Genomic DNA, 12562 nt, shown 5'->3' on the forward strand with positions numbered 1-12562 from the left:
AATGAACATTGGGGTGCATGTATCATTTTGTATATATATCACGTATCATGGTTTTCTCCAGATATATGCCCAGGAATGGGATTGCAGGATTGTATGGTAGCTCTATTTTTATGGAACAGGATAAAAAGACCAGAAATAAATCCACACACCTATGGTCAATTAATCTATGACAAAGGAGGCAATAATATACAATGGAGAAAAGACAGTCTCTTCAATAAGTGGTGCAGGGAAAACTGGTCAGCTACATGTAAAACAATTAAATTAGAACATTCTCTAACACCATACACAAAAATAGATTCAAAATAGATTAAAGACCTAAACGTAAAACCAGTTACTATAAAACTCTTAAAGGAAAACATAGGCAGAACACTATTTGACATAAATCACAGCAATATTTTTTTGGATCCACCTCCTAGAGAAACTGAAATAAAAAATAAACAAATGGGACCTAATTAAACTTAAAAGCTTTTGCACAACAAAGGAAACTATAAACAAACCAAAAAGACAACCTACAGTATGGGAGAAAATATTTGCAAACAATGAGAGTGACAAGGGATTAATCTCCAAAATATACAAACAGCTCATATAGCAAAATATCAAACAAACAAACAACACAATCAAAATATGGGCAGCAGACCTAAATAGACATTTCTCCAAAGAAGATATACAGATGGCCAAAAGGCACATGAAAAGATGCTCAGCATAGCCAATTATTAGAGAAATGCAAATCAAAACTACAAAGAGGTATCACCTCACACCAGTCAGAATGGCCATCATCAAAATGTCTACAAATAATAAATGCTGGAGAGGGTGTGGAAAAAAAGGAACCTTCCTGCAATGTTGGTGGGAATGTAAATTGATACAGCCACTATGGAGAACAGTATGGAGTTTCCTTAAAAAAAAAAGACTCTTTAGGGAGAAACAGTAAAAGCAACTGGAATGTGATGAATGCATTCCCTTTTTGGGACATAGGGGGATGTCTCAGAGGAGTAAAAAGAAGGCAGATGACCTGGTCTAATCTTGTGACTTGCACCTCCAGGAATATAGAGTAATGATTTTTGTTTTAAATAATTATATGTCTTGTATCTTTAAACCAAACCTCTAATTAAGGGCTTCTCCCTGATATTTTGTCATACTCTATCCCAGGAACCAATCCTACTGATAATATTTTCAATTGTCATGAAAGAAATTTAAGAAGGTGAGCTGGCATGCAGTAGCCATGCCAGGCCCAGTAATTTCCCTGGGCTCATTACCGGGTTGAAAAAGAGTGATGCACTCTTACTGTATTCCATGTATGTGTGCTGTCAGATCATTTCAAGTTTATAAATATTTTGTGAATACTTATTTAGGAGCTCATGTGAGTAAGCCACTGTGCTATCTACTACAAAAGACAGAAGTATTTCTAAATTGTAATTTAAAAGAGTTTGTAGGCCAAAAATATTATTATATGAGGCCAAGTGTGACCAAGAAGAATAAATAAACTGCTAAACATTTGAGATGAGTGAGCATTCCTATTACCTTTGAGGTACACTGGAAAAGCATATCAGAAGTTGTAAAATTTGCGAAAGACCTTGAGGAAATGATACCTTTTCAATTTTAAATGAAGATAGAGAAGTTGGGTGGGGAGGATTCTCTGTGGAGAGACCTGTGTGAGCAAAAGCATGAACCTGAGAGAGAGAGGTTTGTCCAGAAAGCTTTCAGTAAGTCAGTTTGGGTATAATGTAGAGTCCACAGGAGAATTGTGGGGGAAGAGCCTTCAGAGTTAAAGCAAGTGGGATGAACAAATGCAGGGTGAAATATGAAGAAAAGAGAGAGAAAGAAAGAAAGAAAGAAAGAAAGGGAGAAAGGAAGGAAGGAAGGAGGGAAGGAAGGAAGGAAAGAAAGAAAGAAAGAAAGAAAGAAAGAAAGAAAGAAAGAAAGAAAGAAAGAAAGAAAGAAAGAAAGAAAGAAAGAAAGAAAGGAAAGAAAAGAAAAGAAAGAAGAAAGAAAGAAAGAAAGAAAGAAAGAAAGAAAGAAAGAAAGAAAGAAAGAAAGAAAGAAAGAAAGAAGGAAGGATGGAAGGAAGGAAAGAAAGAAAAGAAAGAAAAAAAAGAAGGAAGGAAGGAAAAAAAAGAAAGGAAGGAAGGAAGAAAGGAAAGAAGGAAGGAAGGAAGGAGGAAGGAGGGAGGAAGGAAGGAGGAAGGGAGGGAGGGAAGGAGAGAGAGAAAGAAAGAAAGAAAGGAGGGAGGGAGGAAAGAAGGAAGGAAGGAAGAAGTCTGTATATATAGATATATATGCATATATATGTACTTGTATTTATATACCATATAATCTTAACACATAAATGAAGAAATAATCATAATGCATACGTACGTATACAGCTCTAGATACATTTCCCATATATGTGAAAAATCTGGTAACAATGACAATCTATTAAAAGTTATAGAAGAAAGATATCATGTAATCAGAGTCCTGTTTATAAAGGTTAATCCTGCAGGTATGTTTGGAAAGGAAAAGAATATCAGCAGGATGGAAGGGGTAAATAACAGAGGTCGGTAGTTTTGAGGGTTAGGACCTGAGTGATATGGAATGTGTATGGAACTTAAGTGTCGGGAGAGGAAAGGCAAAATGGCTCTGAAAATCGATCGCTATTATACTTAAATTGTATGGCATGTGAGGAGAGCTACCTTTCAAGGACTTTTAGAGCGTGAAACAGCCAAATTCTTGCTCATTTTCAAGTATTTCTCAGCTACCCACTGGGAACTGTGGCATCATATCATCTTAACATTATTTGAGCTTTGATAATATGCATCTAAAGCCCCTTGTTGTCAACAACACATTTGAATAACTTTTACATACTACTGATTTCTTTATCTTACAAACTTCTTTCTTTTTTTAATTTTAGGAAGATTGAGACCATTTCCTTCCTATTCTGCCACTTCTCTCCTTCCCACACCCATCCCAGTTTAGTTATTCAATCTGAACTCTTAGTGAAACTTTTTAGATTACCCAACAACAAATAAACAGGTAGAAAGGGTCTTAGAAAACATCATAGAACGTGGGCGGTAACTCACTCCTTCTAGTTCCTCATAGAAGCACACTGAATTAAGAGCATCCTCTTATGATTTGGCCTGACCTTCGCTCTCTTAACTCCCTTATCATGTTTTTCCTCATTGCTTTACCATTGCGTTTCTTTCTCTGTGTGACATGAGGGTTGAGTCCCCACAAGAAGTGAGATTCAACATATTGAAAATAAAGTGGAATAAAAGACCTTTGATGGCACGCAGAATTCCTGGGATTTGCCTCTGTTCACTCAAACACAAACCCACGTCCACTGTGGAGTTAAATGTGATATATGTCTCCAGGCAATACAGCTATATTACTACCAAAGACATCGCACTCAAGTAATTTTCAGAAGTACAACACTATTTTAGTGCTAAATAAATGCTTAATAAATTCACATATAAAGCCATACTGAAGAATATACAAGCATGTAAAATGTTTTCATTTATTTTCTGCTTTAGTTATTTTAGTATGATATGAACACTTGATTAAAATTCCTTTGTGTTTTTGAAAAATATATACACATATTTTAAGGAATTTATTAGAAACTAACATTTTAACTCAAAATAATAGGACAGTTATAAATACAAAAAACTTTGAACACTAGTCAACACATAGCAATATCTAATCTGCACAATTTTATGACTGTTTTAATGGAAAGAGAACAGATATTACTATGAGGTCTAAACATTTCTCTTTATCATTTTTGTCAGTGAATCTATGACTTTCGTATTTCTCAGGCTGTAGATAATTGGATTTAACAAAGGGATTATGACAGTGTAAAATAGAGACTCCATCATATCTTGATCATCTGCTTGTGTGGATCCAGGACGAATGTACATGAAGAGAAGAGGTCCGTAGTATAAAGAAACAGATATGAGGTGGGCCCCACAGGTGGAGAAGGCCTTCCTTATGCCTTGGACAGACTTCTTTTTAAAAATTGTAAAGAGAACTAGTGTATAAGAAATAAGAACCATCAGAATGGTAAACACCTGAATTGAACCAGAGAAAATAAAACCCATCAGAATATTAATAGAAGGGTCAGTATAAGAAATTTTAAACAATGGCATGATGTCACAGTAAAAGTTATATATCATGTTGTAATTACAGAAGGTTAATCTGAATAAAAAACCTATATGAATAAAGGCATGTAGGACACCACCTAAAATGATGAGACTAACAGTCGCATACATAGTCTATTGGTCATAATCACTGGATAAATAAAGGATTGCATATGGCCACATAACGATCATATGCCATACTTGCCAAGAGAAAACATTCTGTGGTTGCACTGACTGTAAAGGGAAAAAATTGTACCATGCATTCAGAGAGAATTATCATCTTACTCTTGGTGAAGAAGTTGACCAGCATCTTGGGGGTCACTATGGATGATACTGAAGTATACACAAAAACCAAACTCCCAAAGAATAAGTACATGTGGGTGTGAAGTTGAGAGTCATTCCAGATGAGAGCAATAAGACCAAGGTTCCCCACAATGGTGATGAGGTATATACCAGGAATACCAGGAACCAGGGGATTTGCCACTGCTGTTGATATGAAAATCCGGAGAGAACAAACTCTGTCAGCAATGTTGCATTTTCCTTTTCCATATCTTCACTGGATGTCCCCTGAAATAAAATGCAAGAAATATAAAAATAACATTCACTATGGATTTATGAATTGAAAACTTGTAAAGTGGAGTCGAAATCATACTCCTATCAGAATGCCCTTTTTAAAAAAATTTTTTAAATTTATTTTTGGCTGTATTGGATCTTCATTGCTGAGCGTGGGCTTTCTCTGAGTTGCGGTGAGCAGGAGCTACTCTTCGTTGCGGTGCGCAGGCTTCTCATTGTGGTGGCTTCTCTTGTTGCGGAGCACGGGCTCTAAGTGTGCGGACTTCAATAGTTGTGGCACGCGGGCTCAGTAGTTGTGGCTCGAGGGCTCTAGAGCGCAGACTCAGTAGTTGTGGCACACGGGCTTAGTTGGTCCACAGCATGTGGGGTCTTCCGGGACCAGGGCTCAAACCTATGTCCCCTGCATCGGCAGGTGGATTCTTAACCACTGCGCCACCAGGGAAGCCCAGAATGCCCTTTTAATTTCATAAAATATTACTATATAAACTGTTTGGGGGATTTGAAGAAATGCCAATCAATACGATAATTTCAGTTCAAATAATGTGCAGAAATTAATAGATTTATATAAAAGAGACATTCTAACCATTTGCTAAATTTGTGGGGACCTGATAGAGTGTGGTAGGGAAATTCTGAGTCTGGGACATGGATTATTAGTCAAGGGAATAGATGTTTAAAGGATCTAGATTATAAAATGAATTGAATGCCACGTGAAGGATCATGAACTCTTTGCCTCAGGTAATATGTATGTACTGAAAATTTTCAAGACAGGGAGAGGCCTCAGAAAGTATTTTAAATTAATTTTTTGTCAGCGCAGAAAATAGGTGTCATGGAGGGAAAACCAGAGTCAGGGATACTATTCAGGAGATATTGCTATTTATTGTCCAGTGGTTTTCTAACCAGATTACACATCAGAATTGATCGTGGAGCTTTTTATGCAGAATATACATTGTGAGACATTGCTATAGAAATTAATTCAGTGGGTCAAGATTGAGTTCTAGGAATCTGTACTTTAAAAAATGCTCCACAAATGCATGTGTAGTGCCTAGTCCGTTGGTGATATAACTTCAGTTGTCATGAGGAGGACAGAGAGATAGATGCAAAAGAATTCAAAATGCAGAGTCACTAGGACCTTGTGACATTAGATGTGAAAGGGGTGGTCAGTGAAGGAGAGAAGAGTCACTTGGTGACTGGCTAGATGGACATCAAAAGTTGAGATCAAGATCTCAGCGGCAGTGGCTAGTTTGTGGAGAGAGCATCCTCTGAACATCAAGATGAGATGTACTTAGTAATATGAGTCTACAAATAGCTTAATAGAAATGATGTCTTAGGAGTTTTGGGGGTAGCTGAAGACATATTTATTGATAACCTATCCATTGAAGAGTATGCATAAAAAGAAGAAGGGCACAGAAAGAAACTTGAGGAACTTATATTAAAGAGGTTACACAGTGGATACACAGCATATATTAGATAGCCAACATCTGATCCCCTTTTCTCCCACATAGTCGTGGTGGCTGGTAGAGGTTATCACCCATTCAAGAAGCCAAAAGATGATAGCCATAATGACCTATATGGGAATAGAATCTAAAAAGAATGGATATATGTATATGTATAACTGATTCAATTTTCTGTGCAGCAGAAACTAACACAACATTGTAAACCAACTATACTCCAATAAAAAATTAATTAAAAAAAAAAGGAAGCCAAAGAACTAGACACTGACTTTCCCATTCCCCTTGCACATAGAGTGAGGGAACTTGACCTAGATTTGGCAAATGAAATCCACAAAACCTACATTTAGAATATGAAGAGAGAGAGAAAAAAAAGGTACCGGGACAAAAGAGAATATTAGTTGCAAAGACAGCAATATCAAGACTCCAGCAAATGCATCCTGCATCCACAACCATGGCACTGTGAGTGTGAGGTGGCATTCCAACTTCAACAGCAGTGGCAGCAAGTCTCATTGAGCTGGTGTTGGGACATGATTTGGGCTGTTGATTAGCTCCTTTGTTTCCTTCTCTTCCTGATCATTTTTTCACCTGATTTCTCCGTTGTCTCTTGCATTTCTATGTTAGAGCCATTTCCATACAGTTAACTCATTTCCTGTGGCAACCAGGAGGCCTGGTTCACAACAGAGAAAGACTAGGGAGAGACCAGAAAAGGATACTGAGCAGAGAAGCAGGAGGGAGACTGGAAAGCTGAGTGTTGTGAACTTAGAGAAAAGATATTCAAAATGAACGAAGAGAATGACATGTCAAATGCCAAAATAAATGGTCTTGTAGGACAAAGGGTGATCAGATTTCACTGAGTGTGGAAATTAAGGGAATTTTAGTGGCTTTAGTGAGAGCAGTTTGCATTTTGTGATTGAGTTGAGGCCAGAGAATAATGAGAAGTGAAAGGGAAACAAGTGGGTGGAAGGATTTGGAGTACTCCACGAAAGGTGGAGAACCATTGGCATTTTTCTACTTCTCCTAGACACATACGGGTTTTTTTTCCTCTAGAACATTTTAATGAAAGTTTTCAAAAGAGAGGAGAGTAAGGAGTTGAGAGGAGAAAGGGAACAGGAAAAGTGGGACGATAATATGTGTTGGTGAAAAGAAAACAGTGGGGAAGTAACAGACGGAAAATATCAGAGACATAGATGGATAAGTATAGGAAAGACAAGCCAAAGTACAGCTAAGAAGGAAGTATCTGAGAGAGGAAGTATCCAAGAAAAGCTGAAGAGGAAATATAGGTATGCCCCGCTTTTCAAAAGTTTGCTTTACCACCACTTCTCTTTTATGAAAGAACTATGTTAATAACTGTTTTCACTAACGGAAAGAGATCCGAAAAGGATTTTTGCTATTACCAATAGAAGGCAAAAACAGTGTTCAGCATTTCTTTTGCAGCAAGCAGTTATAGAGACAACACACACCCCCAGCAGCCAGAATGGCCCCACCAAGCTCCTTCCCTGGGAACATTTATCATTATCAGCATCAAGCCATCATATCTTTGAACTGTGTCTGTATCTGTGCTTTATCTTGATTTATTTTGTCCGTCTGTTAGGAAGATGTGTCTTAAGGTAATAGCTTCTTCTCTTTATGCCATTTCAGCTTTTAAAAGGTTTCATAGGAATGTTCTACTTTCAGATAGCAGGGGAAACCTATAAAGGGAAAGGCTCAGAGACTTGGGGGGTGAGTGTTTGTTTTAACTCTGGTGTTCCCTAAGACTGTCTGTCCTGAATCTTTTTTTTTATGCAAAGTTTATTTTCCTCTAAAATTTGTGTATGAAAAAGAGACTTCTATTTTAAATTGTATCTTACAAATTGTGTGTTGTTAATAAATATATTGGCACTGACAGAAAGTTCTTTCCATATTTAAAATTACTTTCTCTTTGTTATTAGAGTAATTAGAACTCACCTTATCTAGAAATCCTGCTCATTTAACTCGAGAGCACTTTACTCTCCACCAATTGTGGGCTTTTTAGTTTTGGGGGGGGAATCAAAAACTGAGCCCAAACTGGATCTTGAATATAGGCGATATAAATAATGAACATCAATAATTTCAGTTGTTAAGTAGATTTTTATATGAAATTTCCTTCCTTCTCTTCAATCCCAATCACTAAGTAACTGAAAGTTCTCAAATTTAATTTGTGTGAGGGTACTTATTAATTCATAAATGCTGGAAAACATAGTGGAGAAACATTGTCTATATATTTCCTAACATATATATATGATTTATATACTTTTTTCATTTATATTCTAATACATGTATATATTTCTATGCTATATGTACACAATATTCAATAAGATTATTCTCATAAGTATGTGAAGGAATAGAGGAATTAATATTTAAGTGATTTACCTTAAAAGTTTTAATCAGTTAACTAATCAGAGTGGGTCTTTTTGTCAGAAAGCTCTAAATGATTTCTTATATAAGAATCATATGACCTGAAATATTAAACCCAATTTTAAATTATTTAACTTTCTGGTTCACCAGAATTTATCTTATAAATCTTTCTAGTTAGGTTAACAAAATAATAAAACATCATTAAATTAAAGGGAACAATTCTGTCTTACAGCTATTTTATATGTCTAAATTTTAATCACAAAAATAAAATACACAATTAATTCACTTTTTTTCATCTCTACGTGGTTATTTTGACATCTTATGAACCCAATCTAAAATTATTGTAAATTAAACAGTATTTTAATTTTTATATAAAGAATAATGAATATTATACAAATCATTTCTCTCTTACCCATATCTTATGAGAAATTGTGGATATCCTGTCAATACATGAGGCTTTCTCTACAGCAGCACGGAAATGACAATAACATAGGTAGCAATTCTTTGCACACTGATTCATTTTGGAGACTTCCCAAGCTCAGGAAATTATAGTTTATATTAATTTGCTTTGAACAGAAGAGTCAACCAATTCTACAACTGTGTGCTTTTGCCAGAAGAAGGAGGAATGAAGAACTAAAATTCCCTTTAGGGCAAAGCTAAGCATTTACTGGGCACTGTGGACTTGGACATGTATGAGAAAGGCAGGTTGTCCCAGGGGGCATCATAGGCTCTGAAATTATAAATATCAATCATTGTAGATAGTTCCAGTTTTAACAGTAGAAACCACACTTTATGCCATTACTTTTCACCATAGATGACACATCTGATATGTTTATGACAACTTCAATTTATCTATAAATTTTGATGCTCTGCTTAGTATCCTATTGTCTGAGCTAATCATACATGATTTTAATGAGGTCAAAGTTCTAGATTCCCTTCAGGAGCGAACCCCAAGTAAAGATGTCCTCCTCTTGCAAACTGTAGCTCACATTCCAGACTCACACCTAACTCCCAACTTTAAGCTGAAATCTGATGAGAAATCTTACTAAGCAAAGATCTGGGGAGGAGCAAAGGAAAAACAAAACAAAAGATCACAGTGAGAGGTGATCTAGATCAGTGCTCCTCAAACTTTATTGCCTGTGAATCTCCTGGAAATCTTGTTAAAATGCAGATTTTGTTTCAGTAGGTCTGTGTGGGGCCCAGGGGTCTTCAACTATTACAAAGTGATTGTTGCCTGTGGACAGGTCCCATCCACAGGACCTTCATCATTGGAGGGACTATCAGATTATCAGAGAACCTAGGTAATTGGAGAAGCACAGCATGGTAAATGTGGCTTGCAAAAAGAGAAGCAGGGAGGAGCCTGATGGGGTTGGAGAGGCCAGCATATTTAGATAACACAGGGCTTTGGAGGCTAGGTCAGGGACTTTGTTCTTTACCCCAAATTAAAGGAAAATTATTAACATGATTTTGAACATGGTGGTAATGTGTTCAGATTTGCTTTTTGTGCATTAACAGAGAAAATTATCCATGAACATTCATAAAATAAACCTTAATTTACTTACTTGTGACATTTTGATTTTATATCTAAAAAGTTTTTAAAAAATAACTTCCAATTGAAACGTGTCTGGCAACATACCGGGGGAAAAGGGCATATTGTTTGATAGATGCATTAATCCTTTTCCTGCTTCCTTAGAATTTTGCTAATGAAAGGCAAAAAAGTGGAGAAAAAATAACATAGATTAAAGAGGATTCACTGCGAAAACTCTGCAGAAGGGCTGAGTAAGCAGTAGGATGTGCAGAGATAACTAGAATGTGCCAAGGGAACTTTTAACATAACGGAAATTTGACATAAACTTACTGCCCCCTTCAATTTTGTGTAATTATCTTCTAATTCGTGTTGCCTATCTATGAGTACAAAGGTCTGTATTGCTGCTTCTGGAATGGATTGTCCTTTCAATTTCAGTTATTTTAATAGGTGGGTTGTGGTATCTCATTGAGGTTTTAATTTGCATTTCTCTGATGGCTAATGATGATTAAGTATTTTTCTGCCCTTAGTTGACATCTGTAGGCCATCTTTAGTGAAGTGTCTCTTAAAATTTTTTTGCCCATTTTTAGCTGTTTCAGTAGTTAACATTTGTTTTCTAATTTTTGAGCTTTGAGAGTTCTTCACATATCCTACATATGAGTGTTTTATCAGATATATGATTTAAACATATTTCCTGAAATTCTATGGTTTGTCATTTCATTTTAACAATTTTTAACAGCAATATATTTAATTTAATTCTTTATTTAATGAAGTTAATTTATCAATATTTTTTCTTTTATAGGTTGTGCTTTTGATGTCATATTTCTTGGTTGTTCATTTAGGTTTATGATCCATCTTGAGTTAATTTTTGTATATGATTTGGATTATAGTTCATTTTTCTTCATATAGGTATCCAGATGTTCCAGCATCATTTGTTGAAAAGACTATCCTTTCTCCGCTGAATTACCTTCTCAGCTTTGTTCAAAATCAGCTATCCATATATTTATGAGTTTATTTCTGGACTGTATTCTAGTCTATTAATCTGCTTGTCTATCTTTACAACAATTCCACACTATCTTGATAATAAAGTTCTATGTTAAATCTTAGAATCAGGTAGTGTTAGATCTCTAACTTTGCTCCTTTTTCAAAGTTGTCTTGGCTATTCTATATTCTTTGCATTCCCATGTGAGTATTAGAATCAGCTTGTCAACATCTACAAGAAATCCTGCTGGTATTTTGATTGGAATTTTATTAAATGTATAAATGCATTTGGGGAGAATTGACATTTTTTCAATATTGAATCCTCTAACCCATCTTTCCATTTATTTAGGTATTCTTTAATTTCCCTCAGAAAAGCTTTTGTTCTTTTTCCATTTATAGGTCTTGCACATTATTTGCCACATTTAAAACTAAGTTTTCATATGCTTATTATAATTGTACACAGTATTTTAAACTTCAACTTCTGAATGTTTATTACCACTATACAGTAGTGCAGTTGATTTTTGAATATTGATCTTGTATTCTAGAAACTTGCTAAACTCATCTATTAGTTGTAGTAGCTTTTTGTGGATTCCATTTGATTTTTCTGCATAGATTATTATATTATCTGTTTAAAATACATTTATTTCTTTTCATCCAATCTGGATGCTATTAAGGAAAAAATCATTCAGTGACACTTGTTGAAGATGGTAAGGAAGACTTATTCATGTGTAGGCTATTTTACTAGGTGTAGGGACCACTTCAATGGGGGAGAGATGTTGAGCTCAACTCTGAATATAACATAACCAAGTGGGTATTTATAGCCAAGGAGCAAGGAGGGGGGCAGTGGATGGAAAATTACCAAGAAGAAACAACAGAAGTAAGGGGATTCTGGCTAAACCCACCTCATAGTATTGCTGAAAGCAGGCTAGGGTGATCAGACATCACCTGGGCGATGGCAGAGGATAAGGAACCTAATTATGTATCAAGGATGATCAGATATCAAGGGTAGGGGTACTGGTCAGACTTAGCAGGAGTTTTGCTAAAACTGGACAATTCAGGGACGAATACGGAAGTCCAAAAATCAGGCCTGGTTGAAAAAGAACTCAAAGGAACCTGAGTAGAGTTTGATCAATGACAGAATCTTTGTCAATATCTTCCATTCACTCTAAAATTATTTTATTTCACAAATAAAACTGTCCATTACAGAAATATTTGAAAATATTGATAAACAATAAGAAAAAAATATTTTATAATCATCTAGAAATATATACTACTAATATTTTAGTATGAATCTTTTAAATTTTTCTGTCATATATTATACAAACATGCATGTTTTCAGATAAAGAAATTATGCAAATACATACAGTTTTGCAACCTGCTATTCCTGATTACTATATTTGGAGTGATAAGAGTGAGAAAGGAGTTCAAGTTCCTACTCTGATCCCTTTTGCACTTCCCTTTTCCCTTCTCCCAAAGTAAGGAGATATTAATGTGTTGTGTGAAGTAACAAGATTCTGGTGGGACCACATGGGTGGGCTTAAGGGGCATCCAAAAGT

At 35.6% G+C, this 12562-nt stretch overlaps 2 protein-coding genes across 2 annotated transcripts in view; one reads left to right on the forward strand and one right to left on the reverse strand.

Annotated features, from left to right (window-relative positions):
- GABRR3 (gamma-aminobutyric acid type A receptor subunit rho3) overlaps window positions 1-12562 on the forward strand; it is a 190856-nt gene that overhangs the window by 40228 nt on the left and 138066 nt on the right. The window lies entirely within an intron of this gene.
- Window positions 2205-4769, reverse strand: LOC309660043 (olfactory receptor 5H2-like). The gene is given in 4 exon segments (XM_082460571.1): window positions 2205-4231; window positions 4234-4263; window positions 4266-4556; window positions 4559-4769. Coding segments are annotated over 4 exon segments (921 nt in total). The 5' UTR covers window positions 4653-4769; the 3' UTR covers window positions 2205-3725.

The sequence above is a fragment of the Balaenoptera physalus genome (genome assembly GCF_965194825.1).
Source record: "Balaenoptera physalus genome assembly, chromosome: 4".
NCBI lineage: Eukaryota > Metazoa > Chordata > Mammalia > Artiodactyla > Balaenopteridae > Balaenoptera > Balaenoptera physalus.